The sequence below is a fragment of the Vanessa cardui genome, chromosome 12 (genome assembly GCF_905220365.1).
Source record: "Vanessa cardui chromosome 12, ilVanCard2.1, whole genome shotgun sequence".
Classification (NCBI taxonomy): domain Eukaryota; kingdom Metazoa; phylum Arthropoda; class Insecta; order Lepidoptera; family Nymphalidae; genus Vanessa; species Vanessa cardui.
This window is the reverse complement of record NC_061134.1, coordinates 11,886,593-11,907,942: the sequence shown is the minus strand read 5'-3', so window position 1 is coordinate 11,907,942 and position 21,350 is coordinate 11,886,593. Positions and strand designations below refer to the sequence as shown.

The following is a 21,350-nucleotide window of genomic DNA, read 5'->3' as shown; positions in this document are numbered from 1 at the left end:
ATTATGTTTTTTTTTTTTAATTGGGCACAAGATATATCTACACCAAAGTATTTTTTCAGTGATCCGTCAATGTTATTCGATAACTGGTTTCATTGAGTTGAGCAAATAACATTCAGAGATTATTTGACACAATAAAACCCTGTAATATTTGTTGGTGTCATTATTTGTATTGATAAAATGGACTAATAACAGCAGTAGGTATAATAGTCGTTTATCTTTGATCCTAACTATTGAAATAACCTAAATAACTGATGTAAAGTTTCAATCATTAAATGATATATTCGGCTGCGTTCAGGGAAAATAAATATAACTAAACAAATATGGCTTATCATTCACTTTTCATTTAACATTTTAAAAACGTTGTGATCATCGTCAATATATTTTCTATTTAAATGGTGAAGAAGGAAAAATTACTTATTTCGACAATTATCAAATTTTTTTGCTTTTATTTGTGCCAAGAGAGCAAAGCAAATTATTTCGCCAATGTCACGTGCCATGGAGAGTACAAGATCGAGATTGAATGGCACGTTCAAGAAACATAATTAATAAATTAACATACATTCAAAAGTAGTAAGTATTCGGAAAGTTCCTTTTGACAAACATGGCCGCCCGTTGATCATGACCGGCCGATGTCATTGAATTTCAAAGATTTGGATCGAAATATTTCAATTATATGAATTTTGCGGATGTATGTTGTCGACTAAAAATAATTATTTTTGAAAGATCTACAATTGTGGATAGATTTCTATCACGTCAATCGTAGACTTGCTCGAAATTATTAGTTAATAGTCATGTCTTATGCTCAGAATAAAGTGACACAATGTAATATATAATCGGCGACCTAATTTCAAATTGACATTCGTTATTATGAATCACGAATATCGGATAAATACATAAATCAATTAAATATTACCCCGTATTGTATTTATTCTTACGCCTGGGAAAAACTATAATGACGTAAGAATTATGTTATTTAATCTGAGTCAATTGCGGATTGGGTAGAAATAATTCATATGTTACAAAATAATATTAAATAATCTTGGTTTTTCAGTGACACATTTATCATTACTCAACTTATTGTCTATAAAACAACGTAACTACATAAGGAATATGAATTAGGTTAATATATTCATCAGTAGAGCTTTGTGCAAGCCCACCTGGGTAGATACTACCCAGTCATCAGATATTCTACCGCTAAACAACAGTACGCAGTATTGTTCCGGTTTGAAGGGTGAGTGAGCCAGTGTAACTACAGGCACAAGGGACATAACATCTTAATTCGCATGGTTGGTGGCACATTGATGATTTAAGGAATAGTTATTATTTCTTACAGCTTCATTGTCTATAGGTGATGGTGACCACTTACCATCAGGTGGCCCATATGCTCATCCGCCAACCTATTCCCTAAAAAAAATATTTAATGTGACAATCACAATTTCTTTATACGTTTAAAAACAGATAGGCACATGAAAAGTAAAACCTTGTCTATGAAATATTTTTGAATGAACGTTTGAATGTATTGAGAAGGTGTCTATAATAGATTATCCAAAGTTTTTTAATCATTATCTAAATACATGATAATCATTTTGTACCTTTTTTGTGAGTGATATTAGAAATCACAATTCAATGAATAAATAACGGATTGTAAATAAATATGTTATATATAACAAATAGGCCTGTATAGTGAAAAACAAATGTAGTCGAATTTCAGTATGTAGGTAATGTGAGTCACATCCTGGATGTAGCAACCATCGGAGTTACCGTTAATGTTGCAAATGCCTTTATTATACATAAATTATCAGACCGAAATACTACGGGGTCGTTAAATTAACAGAGTAGCATAGGTAGTTTTAGTATAATTGACGCCTTGTTCTTGATAATAGGATCAGGAATTATTTTGGCCCAGCATGAGCGTACATATTACACAAAAACCATATTATTTAGCTATCTCATGATATTCTCGGGACAAAAGAATATGCGAAGAACTTATGTGTAACGTGAACTTAAAGATTACTGCCGATCTCAATACTCAATTGATCACCTGTCACCAATGACCTCAGATAAGTTAGAGAAATGCATTTAATAGTGCATATTAAATGCATTATATATAATAAGCACACATTATAAGAATTATATACTATATTTTTATTTATTTTTGAAGAATATTTTCTGATTATTTTGTCACGCTGATTAATAGAAAACAAACAAAACACGCCAGAGTTCATGCATTTATTCAATGCCGATCCCCGTACCTGGAACATGTTTTATGACCATCATTAATACAATAGAACTATAGAATTCGTTCTTTACTTTTTTATTTTTAAATTATAGCAATACCGAATCAGTAGAGTTGAAGAATGAAGCCTGAAGATAAAACTTAAAATAATTATTAGGATGCGACATTAAGCTATATTTGTCCCAAATAAAATATGAGATTTTATTTTTATTATTTTGTATATTTAGCTATCATATACGTTATGTAGTGAAGTAAAGTAACAGCCCGTAAATTTCCCACTGCTGGGCTAAGACCACCTCTCCTATTGAGGAGAGAGTTTGGAACATATTCCACCACGTTGTTCCAATGCGGGTTGGTGGAATGCACATGTGGCAGAATTTCGATGAAATTAGACACATGCAGGTTTCCTCACGATGTATTCCTTCTCCGCCGAGCACGAGATGAATTATAGACACAACATATATATAGTGGTGCTTGCCTGGGTTTAAACCCGAAATTATCGGTTAAGATGCACGCGTTCTAACCACTGAGCCATCTCAGCTCAGCTCAGTTCAGCTGAGTAATATGTCATGTAAAAATAATTATGATCGAATTACATCAATGTCAATCGTCAGTAATTTAGTTTCAAATATCAATTAAACTAATATTTTAATTTTAATATGTCACCTAGAAATACATACAATAATTTCATATTTTAATGTTAAAGCGTACAAGGAAAACAATACCAATTATTATAAACATATGTATACATATAATAAAATATAATATAGGTATGTACAGGAAAATATCTTAATTAGGTATATATTTCAATAAACAAGATATTATTATTTATGTTGTCTAATTATAGATACATAAAAAACCTATTATAGTCTGGGTAGGTACCACTCAATTATCGTGTTCTACCGTCAAGCCGTTACACTTGGTATTTTTGTGTTCCTTCCAAGGAAATTACTACGACTATGCTAATCTTCAAATTTTAATTGAGTTTGTTTCCTCAACTATACCAATCAATCTCTTCCGTGTCTTCTCCATCCTACGTGAAATTGGCGGTAATCTGTGCCCTGTCGGCACAACTAAAAGCCATTAAACCAAGAATTGAATTGTTGTGTTCCTTCAGGCTGAGTGAATCAAATCAATCAAATCAAATCAAAATAAACTTTATTCAAGTAGACTTTTGCAAGCACTTTTGAATCGTTATTTTACAATTAAGTGTAGCTCCACCGGTTCGGAAAGTAGATTCAACCGTGAAGAATCGGCAAGAAACTCAGTAGTTACTCTTTTTTAACAGTGTAACTACAACAAGGGACATAAGATCTTAGTTTTACCATTGTTAGCGTGTTCGAAATTTAAGCAGTGGTTGACATTACTTACAGCGCAGACATTATATATATATATATATATATATATGTGGGATATAGCTAGATTTAATGCACAACACGGTGTTTTAATTCATATTCTTTATTATTTCTTTCAACGTAATTATATCAATCTTAGTTACAGACAGAATATAAAAACTCACAGACGTTTCTGACATTACAAGTGGCCAGTCATTATCAAACACATAATATACTTAAAAATATATAAACTATTTCCACACGGCTATCCTGCAGGTTCATCTGACCCAGATGAATCTTCCTCTTCAGAAATCCAAGGCTTCATGTAGTCTGCTGATTTGGTAATGTTAATTGGACCTTCACCATTGCCGACTTTCTTCACTGTATACCGATCATTTCGCTGACATTTTATAATTTCGTATGGCCCCAAATACTTTGAGTACAACTTATTTCCTAGCTAGAACTGCGTCCTTTTGATTGCTACCAAGTCTCCAATAGAATATTTCTTAGCTATTTTCTTTCGTTTCTTGTAAGATTTAATGTTCTCCTCTTGTATCTTCTTTATAGATTCTTTAGCCTTTTGCCTGAGCTCTTTTCTTTTATTATTCTCGGTTAAATTTGGAATAAAAATCTCTCGTCTAATCAATTCTTCTGTTTTTACAACTCCAAAATGTCCTTTCCGGTAATTTTGGCGTATTATTTCGTTTTGCATATTCTTCGGTACAACAATTAGTTTGTTACCATCCGTCATTTTGAATAATATTTCGTTCTGTATTATGTAGTCTTCGTAAGCACGTGTTTCTAGAATATTCTTTATTAGTCTAACATGTTCATCTTCATATTGAGCTTTCTTTATACGCGCTGTGATTTCTGTGAGTATCAGACATATTGGGTTTCTACTCAGGGCGTCTGCTTGCTTCATCCGAGTTTCTGGTCGGTATTCTATCTTCTCTTTAGATTTGTAGTCTTTGCACATTATATGGATCTTCTCTTTGAATTCTGAATCTTCTATAACATGGACTTCTTCGTTTTCATTCTTTTCCATTAAGAGTGTAAGATGTGTGATTTTTTCAACAAAAATACCGTCAGGAGTAAACTTTACTTCAAAATCTTTTAAGATGGGATTACCAATAATTATCTTGACTGAGATATCGTGGTCCCTAACGACATGAAACTTTAAGTCTGTGTAATATTTATCAATCTTTACATTACCTAAAAACATTCCTTCAGTGTACACTTCGTGTTTAGCAATTCCGGTAATACAAGTTGATTCTGCTTTATAGTCTTTTATGTTATCCTTGATTTTATTGAATTCTGATTTGATAATAAGATTTACGTCACTTCCGGTATCTATCAAAGCTATAGTGTCTATGTTGCTAATCTTTATTTTCTTATAGGGAACCTTCTCTTTTTCATTTCTACTTTCAATATTTAACGTCTTTGTAGGCTTATTGGTACATTCAGTGGATTTATGGCCATATTCGTTGCATTTAAAACATTTGACTCCTTTAGGGCAGCTAGATGAAACGTGATCTACATCACCGCAATTATAACATCTTTGTACACGAGTCTTTCTTCGAGGTTCAGCCAGTCCAGACATATGTCCTTGCGCGGAATGCGCACGTTTAGACATCTTTTTTCTAAACTCACTATAGACGTCCAATTTCTTGCGAAATTCTTTCATATCTGAGGCACCATATAAAATGATTTTATTTGTCTCCGAGTCACGAATACCATCAATCACGTATTCAATCAAAGCAGCATCTTCAACTTTGCCATGAAGTGCCAATTCTTTCATTGAAAGGAAGTATTGTTGAAAAGTTTCTTCATTCTTCATCTTACGAGAGGCGAGCTTCTTATGCACTATTGCACTATTGATCTTTGGCCCAAATTGTTCTTTAAGTTCTTTCTTCAGCGTCGTATAATCTTTAACTCTTCCCAAAGATCGCAAGAACAGTTTCGCAGTTCCATCTAAAAGCCTCTTCGCATAAATCAGTTTTTCAACTTTAGTCCACTTCATAATCTCTTTAAATAAAACTAATTATAACGGATGAATCGCGTATATTAATTATTTTTAAACATCCCGACGTTTCGAGCACTTTGCAGTGTTCGTGGTCACGGGTAGACTAAGATGACATTTGTCTATTTGAAGAACAAAGGAAATATTATTAACAACTACCGCCAACGATTTCTCAATTGATGTCTTGAGTAACGTTCCGGTTGCACGCAGAAGGCACTAACTGTATCTTTAGGTCTTGCAGTCTGTTGGATTTGGGATTTTAAATTTTTAATAAGTGGATCCCAGGTGTTAGAAAGTCTCCAACCATCTTCTCTATTGAAGTTCGGATGTTTTTGAATTTCAATAGCCTCGCGTATCATTCTAGGAATGAATCTGTGTTCTCTAGCGAGGATCTGTGGTTTATCAAATCGGATAAAATGGTTAGGTTTATCCAGAGCATGTTCACAGACTGCAGACTTTGAAGAACGCCTATTTTTGACATCTCCTATATGGTCCTTGACCCTGGTACCGATGCTTCTCTTTGTAGAAAATTTAAGACAACTTCATAATCTCTGCCGTGTCTTCAAATTCATCAATAAATGTTTCAATAGGGTAGGTGTCATCTCCGGTAAAAGTTGTCATCGATTTCTCTAAATCATTGAATGAAATTTGCACACCGTATTCGTCTTCTTCTTTTTCATCTTTTTTCGGCGGCATTTTCGGAGAGCAACTTGAATTTCCTTTTAATCTAAAATTCCTCTTCAATTTTCGTCTTCTGGTAGTAGTCGGGCAAAATGATGGTTTAATTATACTCATTTAATTTTTATCTTCATAAATTTAATCTTTGACATCAGATCCGAAAAACTACCATTTTTGTTTTTTAAAAGTCGTGAAGTTGCGTCGGTATTACAGAATTCGGATTTGAAGATGGCGTCAATTACCAATCAATTACACGTGAATCTTCATACAAATTTTCAATTTCAATCTTAAATCTTAATTCTTTAGTCTTCAATCTTCAATCTTAAATCTTCGTCTTACGTCTTCGATTAGCATCAAATTTATCAGCATCCCGGACGAGCCCCCAAAAGTTGTGGGATATAGCTAGATTTAATGCACAACACGGTGTTTTAATTCATATTCTTTATTATTTCTTTCAACGTAATTATATCAATCTTAGTTACAGACAGAATATAAAAACTCACAGACGTTTCTGACATTACAAGTGGCCAGTCATTATCAAACACATAATATACTTAAAAATATATAAACTATTTCCACATATATATATATATATATATATATATGTATATATATATATATATATATATATATATATATATATATATATATATATATATATACATAAACTATAATAAAATATACACTAGTCACGTCTCAAATTTGTCCCTTTGTCCCTTACCTGTCGATTATCGATATGTCCACCATTCGAATAATTTAGGGTTCCCACTCAACTTAGTTTGACGTCGATACGAACGTACAAAACATTTTTATATATCTAAATATATTATGACGTAATGAAAAACCTCATCTTTAAAATAAAGGTGTGATTTTTTTACCAAATTTCATCAAATTCTAGTGGCTTGGCCATAAAAGAGCATATCCCACGGATACACAGACAGTCAAATAAGTTTTGCATTTATTATATAAGTATAAAGATTAGTTTATAGAGGACAGATATCTTTGGCAGAAGGTTGGAAGGGCATTTGAGATGTTTTTCGATCGATTTAATGTCGATGTCCCAATAAAGGTCGATGGTGTGAAAGCCTTCGCAGATTTAGTGGTGATACGCAATAAAATTACATTGAATGAACTGTAATCTATTTATAATACAGGGTTTGCTTTGGGCAAAGACCTGACCGAAAAGGTCATGAGACGCATGAAGGTTTTATGCAATGTCGTTTTATTTTTAGGGACATTTAATCCGCCCACACAGTACTTGGTAGACAAAAATTCTTCGATCATTGTTCGGGATCTGTTACCAATCGCTCGTGCTTAGAAGCTAGCCTTTACACTGACGTCGCAGTAAAACTAATTTAGCTTAGTTTATTTAAGCAATATTCAGATAGACAGAAGATAACGTATACAATACATTAAAATTTAATTATAGAATGTTGTATGTCCTTTTTACAGATACATCAAAAAAACCCGTAAGCATCCCTTTAGAAGATGTGGCTTCAGCGAAGACCTAGAGATCGTGTGCTGCCCAAAAACCATATTCGAAATTTTCAAATCAGGCCAAGATAATTCCTCTCCAAGAGGCCTTAACACTACTATGACAACAGATCTATTCTATGGTGAGTACTTTGAAACCAAATAGTGCACTTAGTGGACAAAAATTCTTGAGACTTAATATAGTCTCGCAATTTTAAATTTGGATAGAATATTATTGTTTAACATTGACAAATATGCAGTGTTTAATTGCTTTTATAAAACAGAAGAAAAAAAATAATTTTAATTGACACTTTTTTAAAATAAATTTTTGAAGTTGCATTTTTGGCAAATTTTGAAAAAAAGCTAGAAAACGTAATAACTCAAAAACGGTTAATTTTTGCACCATGAATATGGGGGTTAAAATTAATGCAAATAGTCACTCCTTTCACCTCCTGACGGATTTTCGTCGAATTACTAATAACCCTGTATATAAAAGTGATAACTTCTTCTGGGAGGGTTAGCCCTTCTCGTCTGGTCTAGTCTCCATGCTTATGCAGGCGCGTAACACTGCCTGTGTAAGAGAAAGGTAGGAGCCTTTCTATCTAACTCTAACCCACATCGTTAGCCGTATTTCAGACCATCTCCGTTTACAATCTTTCGTCAGTTGACAGTTGACGATCTCACAAAATAGATTATAATCTAATATAATATTTACGGAATAGTGTTTATTACCGTAAAATTATATACGGCCAATACAGACGAATATGAACTAATTATTCGAGTGTGTTTGCCACTCCACTCGATACTTTTTATTTAAATACTTGAGATAAGCTTACTTTTACATACATTATTTTTTTGATTACTTGTTTGATTACTTATTAATGTTACCATTACAAACGATTCTCATTGTAGGCTAAGGAAGGCCGTGCCTAGGGCAGATAACAAATTCAAAACTTGGTACCTATAACAATGCAACTCTACAAAAATTACTTTGTCGAAATTATTATGAATCAATAAACATGTTGTGAAAATATATGTTTTAGGCCTTTGTAAGATATCCATATCTTACAAAGGCCTAAAACAGGCAAGGTTTCAAATTCACCACCGATTTGATTTGTGATTTTGTAGAAACAATTTAAACGAAATCAGTGTCTCTTAAAATTCCAAAGAAGGAATTACATTTCCAATACAAATGTGTTTTTTCTTTTAGGTACAGGAGAAGAAAAACCATCACTGAGAATTGCTGATGAAGGTTAGTGGACACTTTCACTTTTAAACATTTGTGAGATATTTAACAATGTTTTATATTCGTCGTCAATACAAAACAGTAGACCAGGGCGTTACGGTAGCATGCGAAAGCGATCCCGTCGCGCCCACCGAAAAGACGAAGAGTGTACCTCTGGGTTTTTAGTGGGTATTCCGTTGTACCGGGCGCAAGCGGCGTCCAAGGCCCCGGGGAGTCCCACATACCCTATTTCCATCCACGTAGAGGAAACGTGTAACGCGTTTTTCCAACGAGATAAAAAAAGGCACTAACTTAAACATTATATATTATACAGCCTTACATAAACATTTTATATGTTGTGGCATGTAAATATCAATTAATAACTCTTTAATAAACCTATTTCTCAGATCATTAACACCTGAACTTAATATAAATAAAATATAAAAATAGATCCTGTATAAATCACGATTTGTATTCATTTCTGAGCCAAGATGTTAAGAATTCGTGCATTTTAAACAAAGATTGCGGGTTCAAACAACTTTGAATTGGCATGAGCTTACGACCAACAAAGTCATATTGGAGCAACGTCGTGGGACCTCCAAACCTTCTCCATAAAGGGAGACTTTAGCCAAGCGTTTATACGATGCTACTAAACTGTTAATACATTTATTTCAGAATGTGAAAAAATAATTGAATCAAGCATACCGCCCGTCGGATTATACATAATCGGAGGAGAGTTGGCGAATTTAGGGGAATTCCCGCACATGGTAAATATAATACCGTTTAAAAATAAGTATTGATTTTATCAAGAGTTCATGGCTAGTGTTGTGTTATTGTTTTAACGACGCTGTTATAGTATTTATTACTTATAATTATTCTGTTCCACATTGTATAATTATCACTATTGAGTTATTGAGTTTTTAATAAATGTTGATTCATTACTTATTACGGTTTACTCCTTTTAACATTATTTGTGGAATAAATAGGTCGGGTAAGCGGGCCCCCTGCATGGTCATTGACATTAGCGCCGTAAAAATTTAGAATATTATGTCCCTTGTGCAAATCAAATCAAATCAAATCAAATCAATTTTATTCAAGTAAACTTCACAATGAAGCGTTTTTGAATCGTCAATAAACAAATACTACCACCGTTTCGGAAAGCAGCTTCTAGCGAGAAGAAACGGCAAGAAACTCGCATAGTTGCTCTTTTCAAATAAACACATTTACAATGCTGTTATTGACAGTAATTAGCGTCCTATCATGGAACCCGAGCCTAACTCCAGGCGTTTCTTTCTAAAAAGTACTCTTTTAATGAATAGTATGATTTATTTATTAATTTAGTCTTAATAATATTTTTAAATTTTGAAAATGGTAAATTGATTATATTTTCCGGTATCTTATTATATATGCGTATACCATTGCCCAAAAACGTTCTATTTACCGTATGCAAACGGAAACTGGGGGTTACAAGTTTATTCTTATTTCTTGTATTAATAGTATGTACATCAGCATTAATAGAATAATTTTTAATATTCTTTTGTATAAAGATTATATTATCATAAATATATTGTGAAACAGCCGTTAATACACCTATTTCTTTAAATTTTTCGCGTAATGATGTCCTGGAGCTAATATTGTAAATAGATCGGATAGCTCTTTTCTGTAGAATAAAAACAACTTCAATCTCTGCTGCATTACCCCATAACAACATTCCATATGACATAATACTGTGAAAATTACTAAAATAAACTAGTCTAGCAGTACTTATGTCCGTAAGTTTTCTAATTATTTTTATTGCATAAATGGCACTACTTAGTTTTCTTGCCAGGGCATACAAATGGGTGCCCCACTGCAGTTTGGAGTCAAGGGTTATCCCTAAAAAGACCGTCGACTCAACAAACTCAAGCCTTTCATTTTTCAAAGTTATTGCAGAAGGATTTGATTTGACATTTGGCAAGGAAAACAAAACACATTTAGTCTTTTTAGCATTTAGTACTAAATTATTTATGTCAAACCAACCAAGAACCCGCGACAGAGCAGAACGTCATAGTTGTTTATTTTTCTATCAAGTTTAAAAATGAGGGATGTATCATCTGCAAACAGTACAATATCGCAAGTATTTTTTACGAAATAAGGTAAATCATTTATATATATTAAGAACAAGAGAGGTCCCAAAATTGAACCCTGTGGTACACCCATTTGCGCCACAGCGCCATTTGATTTTGCACCATTAACCACAACCTTCAAAACTCTTTCACTAAGGTAGGAGGAAATTAATTTCAATGCAGGGCCCCTGATACCATAATATTTAAGCTTTTCTAGGAGAATATCATGCCTAACGCAATCGAAAGCTTTTGATAAATCACAAAAAACTCCAATAGCGTTTTGTGACTTTTCCCATGCATCATAAATGTGCTTAACAAATGCTACACCCGCATCAGCAGTCGAGCGACCCTTAGTAAAACCAAACTGTTGAGAATGCAATAGCTTATTCGAGTTAAAGTATAATAGCAATTGATTAAGCATGACTTTCTCAAAAATTTTACTTAATACTGGCAAAATAGAGATCGGTCTGTAATTGTTTGGATCATTTTTATCACCGGACTTAAATAATGGGATTACTTTACTTAATTTCAACATATCAGGAAAAATACCAGATTGTACGCATTTATTAAAGATTATAGCTAAATAAGGAGCCAAGTCAACAATTACATTGTTAATAATTGTGACTGATAAATCCCAAAGATCACAGGTTTTTTTCAGATTTAATGTTTTAAATATTTTTAATATTTCGTACGGAGTTATATTCTCAAAAGAAAATTCTAACTCACTATCAACATCATTCGCGCGCGGGCGCTTGTTATAGTGAGACGCGCGTACTGTTTTATTGAATACCGGCTTTAAATTGTTCCGCTCGATTGTATTGAAGCGTTATCTCGCCTAGTTATGTTGTTTACAAATGGCTAGCAACGTTAATGAAGATGAGCGATTGAGTGAAAACGAAATTGTGGAATGTACGATGGAAGATTACAGTGAGATAATGAAGGATAGCGAAAATGTGAGAATGTGCGACATGGAAGAATTAGTAGACACGATATCAGACAATGAAAACTTGAATAATATAATAAGACCCAACAAAAGAGATAGACGTACAGATCAGGATGAGCTATGGCTAACCGTTACAAGACGGGGGAAAGTGGCTCGTACGAATGATTCGAATAGAATCTCGAACTACAACTTTGAAATTAGTATTACCTCAGTAGAAAAAATACCTAAACAGTTTAAGTTGGCGAAAATGTTGAAATCAGAAAATATTAAAGACATTACGAGGGTCAAATATATAAATGCGTTTAAAGCAGTTGTGCAGTTTAATAACGAAATAAGTGCGGATAAATTATTAGAATCCACTTTTTTTAAAGAAAACGGGTTTAAATGCCAAAAAACATTTGAAATTACTCAATCTTTTGGAGTCATCAAGGACATTGATTTAGAAATTACCGAGGAGGAAATATTAGACAGTTTAAAATGTGACATGGAGATAACAGGAGTTAAAAGATTGAAATATAGAAATAATGCTACGGGTCAATGGGAACCATCGGAGGCCGTGCGAATATGTTTTAAGGGAACTTCATTACCAGCAAAGGTTTATATCTTTGATACGGTTGCTAATGTCAACCCATACATTTACCCAGTTACACAGTGTTCTAGATGCTGGAGATATGGACACACAATCAAAATGTGTCCATCAAATAAATGTATTTGTCCTAAGTGTGGTGGTTCTCATGCTAATTGTGATACGACAGAATTTAAGTGCAATAACTGCCATGGTAAACATATGACATTGGCTCGTATATGCCCGATTTATATTAAAGAGAAACGTATTCGAGAAATTATGGCAGAATTCAACTGTACCTATAAAAGAGCTTTAACTATATATGTCCCTCCAGAGCCAAGATATAATGATTCACAACCTTCTATGACAATTAGAAATAACGATAATAATATACATAATAATCAAGATAGTGTTGAGCCCTGTTTTAAACAGAGCGAAGGGACGTATGCTCAAGTATTAAAGAAAACTTGTAGTAAAGAAAAACCCCAAGAGAAGAAACGCATAAAGAAGTCTAGGAAAGAAAATAAAACAAATTCGGGAAATAATTTAGACGGAAATTTAGATACAATTCATGAATCAGGACCAGAAAGTGAATACGAGAACAATTATACAGAGAACACAGAAATAAAAAACACAAGGTTTGAACAGAAGATTACGTGGCAATTAATTTTTAAACAACTCAGAGATAAATTATGGGATAAACAGTTAACCTTAGACAAAAAAATAGAAGCATGCATTAAAATAATACTTAATTCATTATGTTGCTTTGCAAAACACTACTTAATAGAATTGCCTTTCTTTGCATATATTAAACCATGGATAGTGGCAGAAACGAACACTTAACAATAAATATTTTTCAATGGAATTGCCAAAGTTTGACAAATAAGTTAACATCATTTGAGCACCTCTTAAAAATAGAAAAAGTTCATATTGCTGCATTAACTGAGACATGGCTAAATGAAGATTCTAATGTGAGGGTTAGCGGCTATAATATCTTCCGTAAGGATAGGGGTGATGGTTATGGTGGTGTGGCTATATTGACTAAAAATTCTATTAAAGCTCAAATACAAGACACAAGAAGCAACAACAGTAACATTGAAGTCTTACATATTAAGGTGTTTAACTGCGAGGTAATAGAAAATATAGTTTCAATATATTGCCCCCCCTCTGTTAGAACATGCCAACAAGACTGGGATTTCCTTTTCTCACTATTTACTACAAAAACCCTTTTACTTGGAGACTTGAATGGTCACCACACTACCTGGTCAAATAGAAATGACGCTAGAGGCAATCAAATATTTGCATCCTTGTTAAGTCTGAACCTTATTACCTTGAATGACAACAGCCCAACTCGTATCCAATTAGTAAACGGAAGACTTCGTCAGTCTTCTCCGGATATCTCGATAGTTACTTCTGATGTTGCAATAAAGTATGATTGGACCACATTGAATGAAATGTTAGGGAGTGACCACATAATTATAAAAATATCAACCAGTTCTGTACTTCAAACGTCTTATGTAAAAAAGAGAAACTTTAAGAAGGCCGACTGGAATTCATATACCAAGTTCCTTGAAGATAGATTCGCTAATTTCGTATTGCCCGACAGCTTTCAAAACGCTTATGACGGTTTTGTTGAGGAAATTAACAGAGCTGCAGATAAATATATACCCTATATAAAAATTTGTCAGAGCCCCGGTGTAGTATTCGTTCCGAAACATTATTGGAATATCAACCTGTCAAGAGCAGTAGCTGAACGTCGCTTAGCCTTAGGAAATTTTAGGCGTAATCCCACACCAAATAATTTGACTGTTCTTCAAGAAAAAGTGAATGCAGCTCAAAGAATCAGTCGGCATGCTAAAAGTGAAGGATGGTATAAATTTTGTTCGTCAATAGACCATGTTACTACTACAAATGAGATGTGGAGGAAGATGAAATGGATGAAAGGGTACAAAAGCCAAAAAGGGTATGTAAATAAGAAACAAGCGTATGAACTTTTATGTAGTATAAGTCCTGATTATGTTATGCCTGAACAACCTTTATTTACAACTTTTAATGTAAAACTGGAATCACCTATTTTATTACATGAAATTGAAAAATGTACAAAGGCTTCTGACACAGCTCCAGGATGTGATAACATATCGTTTTCCATGATTAAAAATTTGCCACTTAATGGTAAACGTATTTTGACCCTTCTATACAATCAAATTTTGACGTATAGTTATATTCCAAATCAATGGCGTTATATTCGTATACACCCGATTGCAAAACCTGGTCGAGATTCTACATCTGTATCTTCGCTCAGACCAATCGCATTAATCTCATGTTTATGCAAAATATTTCACATGATTATTAATAAGCGTTTAGAGTGGTATCTAGAGAAAAACGGTTTGTTTTCACCGTCCATGGTCGGTTTTAGAAAGTATCGATCCTGCACGGACAGTTTAAGCTACTTGGTCTCAAAAATTCAAATAGGTTTCACCAAAGGTCAAGTTACATTAGGGTGCTTTATTGATGTAAATAATGCGTACAATAACGTCAATATTAATAGTTTATTATTACTTTTAGATAAAATGGGAATAGGATCTCGACTATGTACATATCTGTGGAATTTTTTAAAAGAAAGAAGATTAATTACCCTTACTGATAATCTTATGAATTGCAGATATACTGGATGTGGTTTAGCTCAAGGAGATCCACTCTCTCCACTTTTATTTAATGTCGCTACTATTAATATTTGTAAGAGTTTTAACAACAATATTTGTATATCTCAATACGCAGATGATTTTGTTATTTTTGTTACGTGTAAAGACGTTAGCAAAGCTGTGTCAGATATACAGCTGACACTAAATGTTATTACTAAATTACTATTAGATATAGGTTTGGAAGTATCACCACTTAAGAGTAAAGTATGTTTGTTCACTAGAAAGCCTAAATCTGTAAGAAATTACACTGACCTAAAAATTGATGGTATTAATTTAGAATTAGTAGATAATGTTCAATACTTGGGATTGTGGCTGGATCGTGCCTTAAGATGGGGTAAACATGTTAATAATGTTAGCAACAAAGTTATGAAGTTTCTGAACATCTTTAAAGTATTATCTGGACCCGGTTGGGGCATACATCCCAAGCACCTTAGACGCCTTTACATATCAGTTATTCGAAGCAGACTAGATTATGCAAGCTTCCTCTACGACAATAGCTGTAAGTCACATCTAAATAAGTTGGATAAAATTCAAAACCAATCTATGCGTGTTATAGGTGGATTTGTAAAGTCAACTCCTATACATGTGATGGAATCAGAACTCTGTTTACAACCTTTATTTATTCGAAGACAATTCTTGGCTGCAAAATATATTCTTAAAATCAAATCCTTTCAGTGCAATAAAACTAATGAAGTATTAAATGAACTAGCTATTCTTCTCAACAATAACTACTGGAGACATAAGAAAAAACCGCTACTTGCTGTTACTTTTGAAAAATTTAAAGATATATCACCTAGCACTTCTAATCAATTAGAAATGTTTTCTTTTAATAATTGGATTACGTATATTGATTTATCAAATAATATTAAATTTATAAATGAAATTTCTAAACCGAAACGTAATTATAACTTGTCAGAAATAAATGTGATTTGCTCCCAAAACTTGGATAAATATAATACATATCACCGGGTTTTTACAGATGGATCTAAAGAAAAAGATGGATCAGGGGCTGCCTTTTATGACGATAGTTTAGGAAATGGTTTTAAATTCAAAATTAAAAATGAGTTATCTATTATGCATGTGGAACTTTTCGCTATAGCTGAAGCATTATCGTACATAGAGACTATAGATCATGATAAAATTGTAATCTTTACAGACTCGAAAACTTCTCTTCAACACTTGGCTCGGTGTACCTCGACTTTTCGAGGCGTCCCGATAGCTTATACTATACTGAAATTACTATTGCACTTTACATCTAAGGTAGTTGTATTACAGTGGATTCCGTCACATGTAGGTGTAGCCGGTAATGAAAAAGCAGATCGCTTGGCAAGAGAAGCGTGTAATGATGGCATTGAAGTAGATTTACATCCTTCTTGTTCAGATTACACATACATCATTAAAAAATCTTGCCGCGAGTTGTGGAAAGAATACTTTGACGAGAGATCCAAAGAGAAAGGTATTTGGTATAAAACGATACAGCCTCAACCCCCTAAATCATCTTGGATTGATAACAGTCGGTTTGATAGATCGGATTTAACTATTATGATGCGTCTCCGTTCCGGACATATTCCCTTGAATAAGTTCGCTTTTTTAATGAGAAAAGTTAATTCCCCGAATTGTACGGCTTGCAACGTGGTAGAAGATGCCTTCCATATTATAATAGAATGTGCCCGGAACGAGGACTATAGACAAAATATGCCATTTGTATCTCAATTAAAATCATGTGTGGGATACTTAAATACTATTTTAGCGGAACCCAATACAGAAAAAGCTTCTCAATTAATAAAATTAGTTAAGGTCGGCCTTAGTAATAGGAAGGTCAATGTAATATCATAAGTAGTATTAAGTAACTTAACTTTAATTACTCAAATGTTAATTTTACAGAGTGGCTGGCATATTCGTCTTAACGAATAAACTCTTTAAATAAAGAAAAAAAAAAAAAAAAAAGAAAATTCTAACTCATTCTGGGGAACATAACATTTGAGTAGGTCTAAAGCGACATTAGGAGACGCATTAAGTCCTTTAGTAATATTCAGAGGAATATTAGAGAAATATTCTTCGAATTCATTGGCCACATCTAGATCTTTGCCTACAATTTTGCCTTTTATACTAAGGGATAACTGCCCTGCATCAAACTTCAACCTACCTGTTTCCGAACTTATAATATCCCAAGTAGTTTTCATTTTATTATTAGATTTTAAGATTTTATTTTTAATATGCAACGAACGAGCTGTTTGACAAACTTGTTTAAATAACTTGGAATATTTTTTAACAAAATTGATAAATTTACAATCACGATTATATTTCTTAAGTTCATATAGCTCATACAATTTATTTCGACTTATATAGATACCGGTAGTGGCCCAGTCTGAGAACTGCATTTCATTGTTTTGATAAAAGGTTTTTAACTGAAATATTTTATTGAATTCGTTATTAATTACTTGTAAAAGAGAATTATATAAAGAGTTGGGATCATTTGAGCTAAGATTCAATTTTGGAAGGCTACAGTGTAAAGCATTATTAAAGTTGATTAAACCTTTTACAGTAATTGGCCTACAAGTGATTTTTCGTTTCTTTTGATTTTTTTTATACCTATTGACACCATTTGGCCAAAGTGATCTGATGTAAGGTTTGATAAGATTTTCTTATTAACGGCCTCACAACTACAAAACACGTTATCTATGCAGGTTGCGGAAGTCGCTGATATTCTTGTAGGTTCACAAAATATGTTATTTAGATTATAAGATTGAAATAAATTTATGAACCTAGTACTTATGGAAGATTGCACTAAAATGTCAATGTTAAAATCTCCACAAATAACTATATTCTTTCGCCCAGTACAGACTCGCTTAAGGGCGTCCTCCATCACACATTCAAAAAGGTTAAAATCCGATTGTGGAGGTCGGTATACGCACATAGCTATAGTATGCTCGAGTTCCACGCATGACAGTTCAACAGTGCGCTCTATTGAAAGATCCACAATGTCTTTTCGCTCTTTACAATGTATATTCTGTTTTGTGTATATTAATGATCCTCCATGTTTAGTTAATTTTCTAAAGAACGCACTTGACAATTTATAGTTATTAATACTAGGTGGTAGCTGATGTGACAAGATCCAGTGTTCGCTAATACAAAATATGTCAATATTATAGTACTTTAAAAATAATTCAATTTCGTTATCTTTGCTGGATAAGCTCTGTATATTCTGATGTACAATACTAGTAATATATTTATAGTGCTTATCCGTTGTCTTATTGCTTAGTTTTTTAATTTATTATTGTTAGTAGCACAACTACTAATCAAGGGTATAATATTTTTTTTAATTGTAGTGTCTACAATTGGATCAAATATATTGTAAGCTAACAATGTAGCTATATGTCGTTTATATTTAAGTGGCAGGTACATTGTATCCTATGTCAGCTTAAAGTTAAATATAAATTTATTTATGTCAAAATTAATAAATACGTCACTATGACGGCATGTCATGCTATGTAAAAATAGATTTAAATTATAGATGTATTTATTTTGTGCTTCCGTTAGTAAGTTAGAATATGGGAAAGCACATAGTAAATATTTACATCTATAATTTTTATTTATGTCAAGAAGGATATTTATTGATTTTAAGACATCTTTTTTCCTAACTGATAAACTATCTCCATAGAAAATTATAATATTAGAATTTTCCTTATATTTAGTTTGTTTAATTTTGTTTATCATTTCTATGTATGGAATCCCTGGACTACAAATGTTAATTACTTTTTGCTTCAAATTCTTACTTAATAATGATCCCATGCCCTGGCCTACCTTGTCCGAGTACATATATGTATTATAAGTATTACAGACAGTGTCAGACATTGTATCCAGACTATTTGGACTATTAATATTGGTAGTGACACAATTCTGGGAAATGGTTTTGGTAATACTAACATGTAGTCAAACTGGCTCATTGATCAGAAAAAAACATTGTCAAATGATAATATTAAGGAATCAATTTCCTAAGCATAAATATGTATGTATAAAAAAAGTTTTTATTCTGAATACTTATAATTAACGATCGAAAGAATATTTATTAATTGTTGGTATTGGTTATGTGTACAATAATAATGTCACCGGTGTCAAAAGTTCAACGATGCAGTGATACTGACCCACAATATATACTAACATAGGTACAAATAAAACATTAATAAACAAAACTGTAATCTCACCTACATAGATAATGTATTAATCACAAAATTTTTTTATGGTATAGATTGGCGGACGAGCATATGGGCCACCTGATGGTCACCATCACCCATAGACAATGAAGCTGTAAGAAATATTAACTATTCCTTACATCGTCAATGTGCCACCAACCTTGGGAACTAACATGTTTTGTCCCTTACACTTTCTCACACACCCTTGAAACCGGAACACAACAATACTGAGTACTGTTATTTGGCGGTAGAATAACTGATGAGTGGGTGGTACCTACCCAGACGGGCTTGCAGAAAGCCCTATCATCAAGAAATTGGGTGTGTTAAGCAGTTAGGTGTGTTAACCATTTAGTGAGTTAAGTAGTTTTTAAACTAAATTATTTTATTTCAGGTAGCACTTGGATATAAAATGAACGATGGATACAAGTTCCTATGTGGAGGCTCATTAGTGTCGAAGACTTTCGTCATCACGGCTGCTCATTGTATTGATAATCTCGAGAGGTAAAGTTTTTTTTTGCAACTTTTTTTATAAGTAATATTTCACCCCGTAGCGTAGATTATAATCATTCAAACTCAATCAAGTGGTTCTATTCGCTTCGATCAACAATACGTGTTTGCTTTTTATTTGAACTGTTGATTTTTAGTTAGGAAACGATTCGTTTTAAATACGGATCGTTAATTTGTTTACGAGGCGTAATTCAGACCTCCATATGTTGACTTTTTACGGATAGAAAGACTACGAACAATGGTATTTACATTACATTTGTATGGCAGCTACATATTTCTATAAAAAATATTTTACATAACAATTACAATCACACAATTCTTCTATAACGTATTCTTACCGACCAGTAGGGTCAACTTACAAAAACTAACTAAATTTTACGACAATTCTATGAAGTTTGCGCCAAAAAGTAAACACAAACGTCTGTCAGGCGATCGCGCTCTGTTTTTAATGCTCTACAAAGTATTGATGCTCTAGGGGGTAAAACAATAATATATTTTTAAGGTAATTTGTCCAATCAAGACTTCACCTCGAAAGTCCCCCGAATTTGTTTCTTTCGTTCTTTACCAGTAGTATGTAGTATCCTAAATAATTAAGGAGGCTTTGGATCTCTTAAAAAAACAGTGCACAACAAATTTACCTTCTTTAATTTTAAGTGATCCATCTTAGGCCCTTTCGAGGTGGCGGAATATAGTGATCTATCTCAGGATTTTTTCGCGGCCTGTTTGCAAGGGTAACAATATTCCAAGATAAATTGCCGTCAGACAGCTGAAAAAATATGCCATATAATTGCTTTTTAACGGGTTAAACATATGGGAATGATAATGAAGATATTCTTATAGATCAGTCGTAACTTCAACCTGTTTGTGCGGTAATGTGACCTCCCTCTTGTGTTTATATTTTGCGGCGCTTATTTCCGGTACCCCACACAGGGTTAGAAGGTTATTTGACCGTTAAACACAATTAATTTACCATATGTTATTTAAAAAAAGCTTTTCTAAGAATGTTTGAATAATATTTAACACTTCGGAAATGAGAATCGACAAGAAACTCATTTAATAAATAAATAAATAAATATGAGACATCACATACATACATTACTCTGATCCCAATGTAAGTAGCTAAAGCACTTGTGTTATGGAAAATCAGAAATAATGACGGTATCCCAAACACCCAGACCTAAGACAACATAAAAAAACTAATGATAATCTACATCGTTTCGTCTGTTATCGAACCCGGGACCTCGGAGTGGACCCATGAAACCGATGTACATACGAAACGACCACGGAGGTTTAATATTATAAATATGAAAGTAGCTCTGTCTGTCTGTCTGTCATTCTTTCACAACCAAACCAGTGAACCGAATTTGAT

General features: G+C 33.1%; 1 protein-coding gene across 1 annotated transcript in view; it reads left to right on the top strand.

The window, feature by feature from the left end:
• LOC124534126 (serine protease persephone-like) overlaps positions 1-21,350 on the top strand; it is a 31,487-nt gene that overhangs the window by 2,306 nt on the left and 7,831 nt on the right. The window contains exons 3-6 of the mRNA XM_047109821.1: positions 7,721-7,884; positions 8,952-8,993; positions 9,642-9,733; positions 19,866-19,975. Coding sequence (XP_046965777.1) covers positions 7,721-7,884; positions 8,952-8,993; positions 9,642-9,733; positions 19,866-19,975 — 408 coding nt within the window. The remainder of the gene's footprint in view (positions 1-7,720; positions 7,885-8,951; positions 8,994-9,641; positions 9,734-19,865; positions 19,976-21,350) is intronic.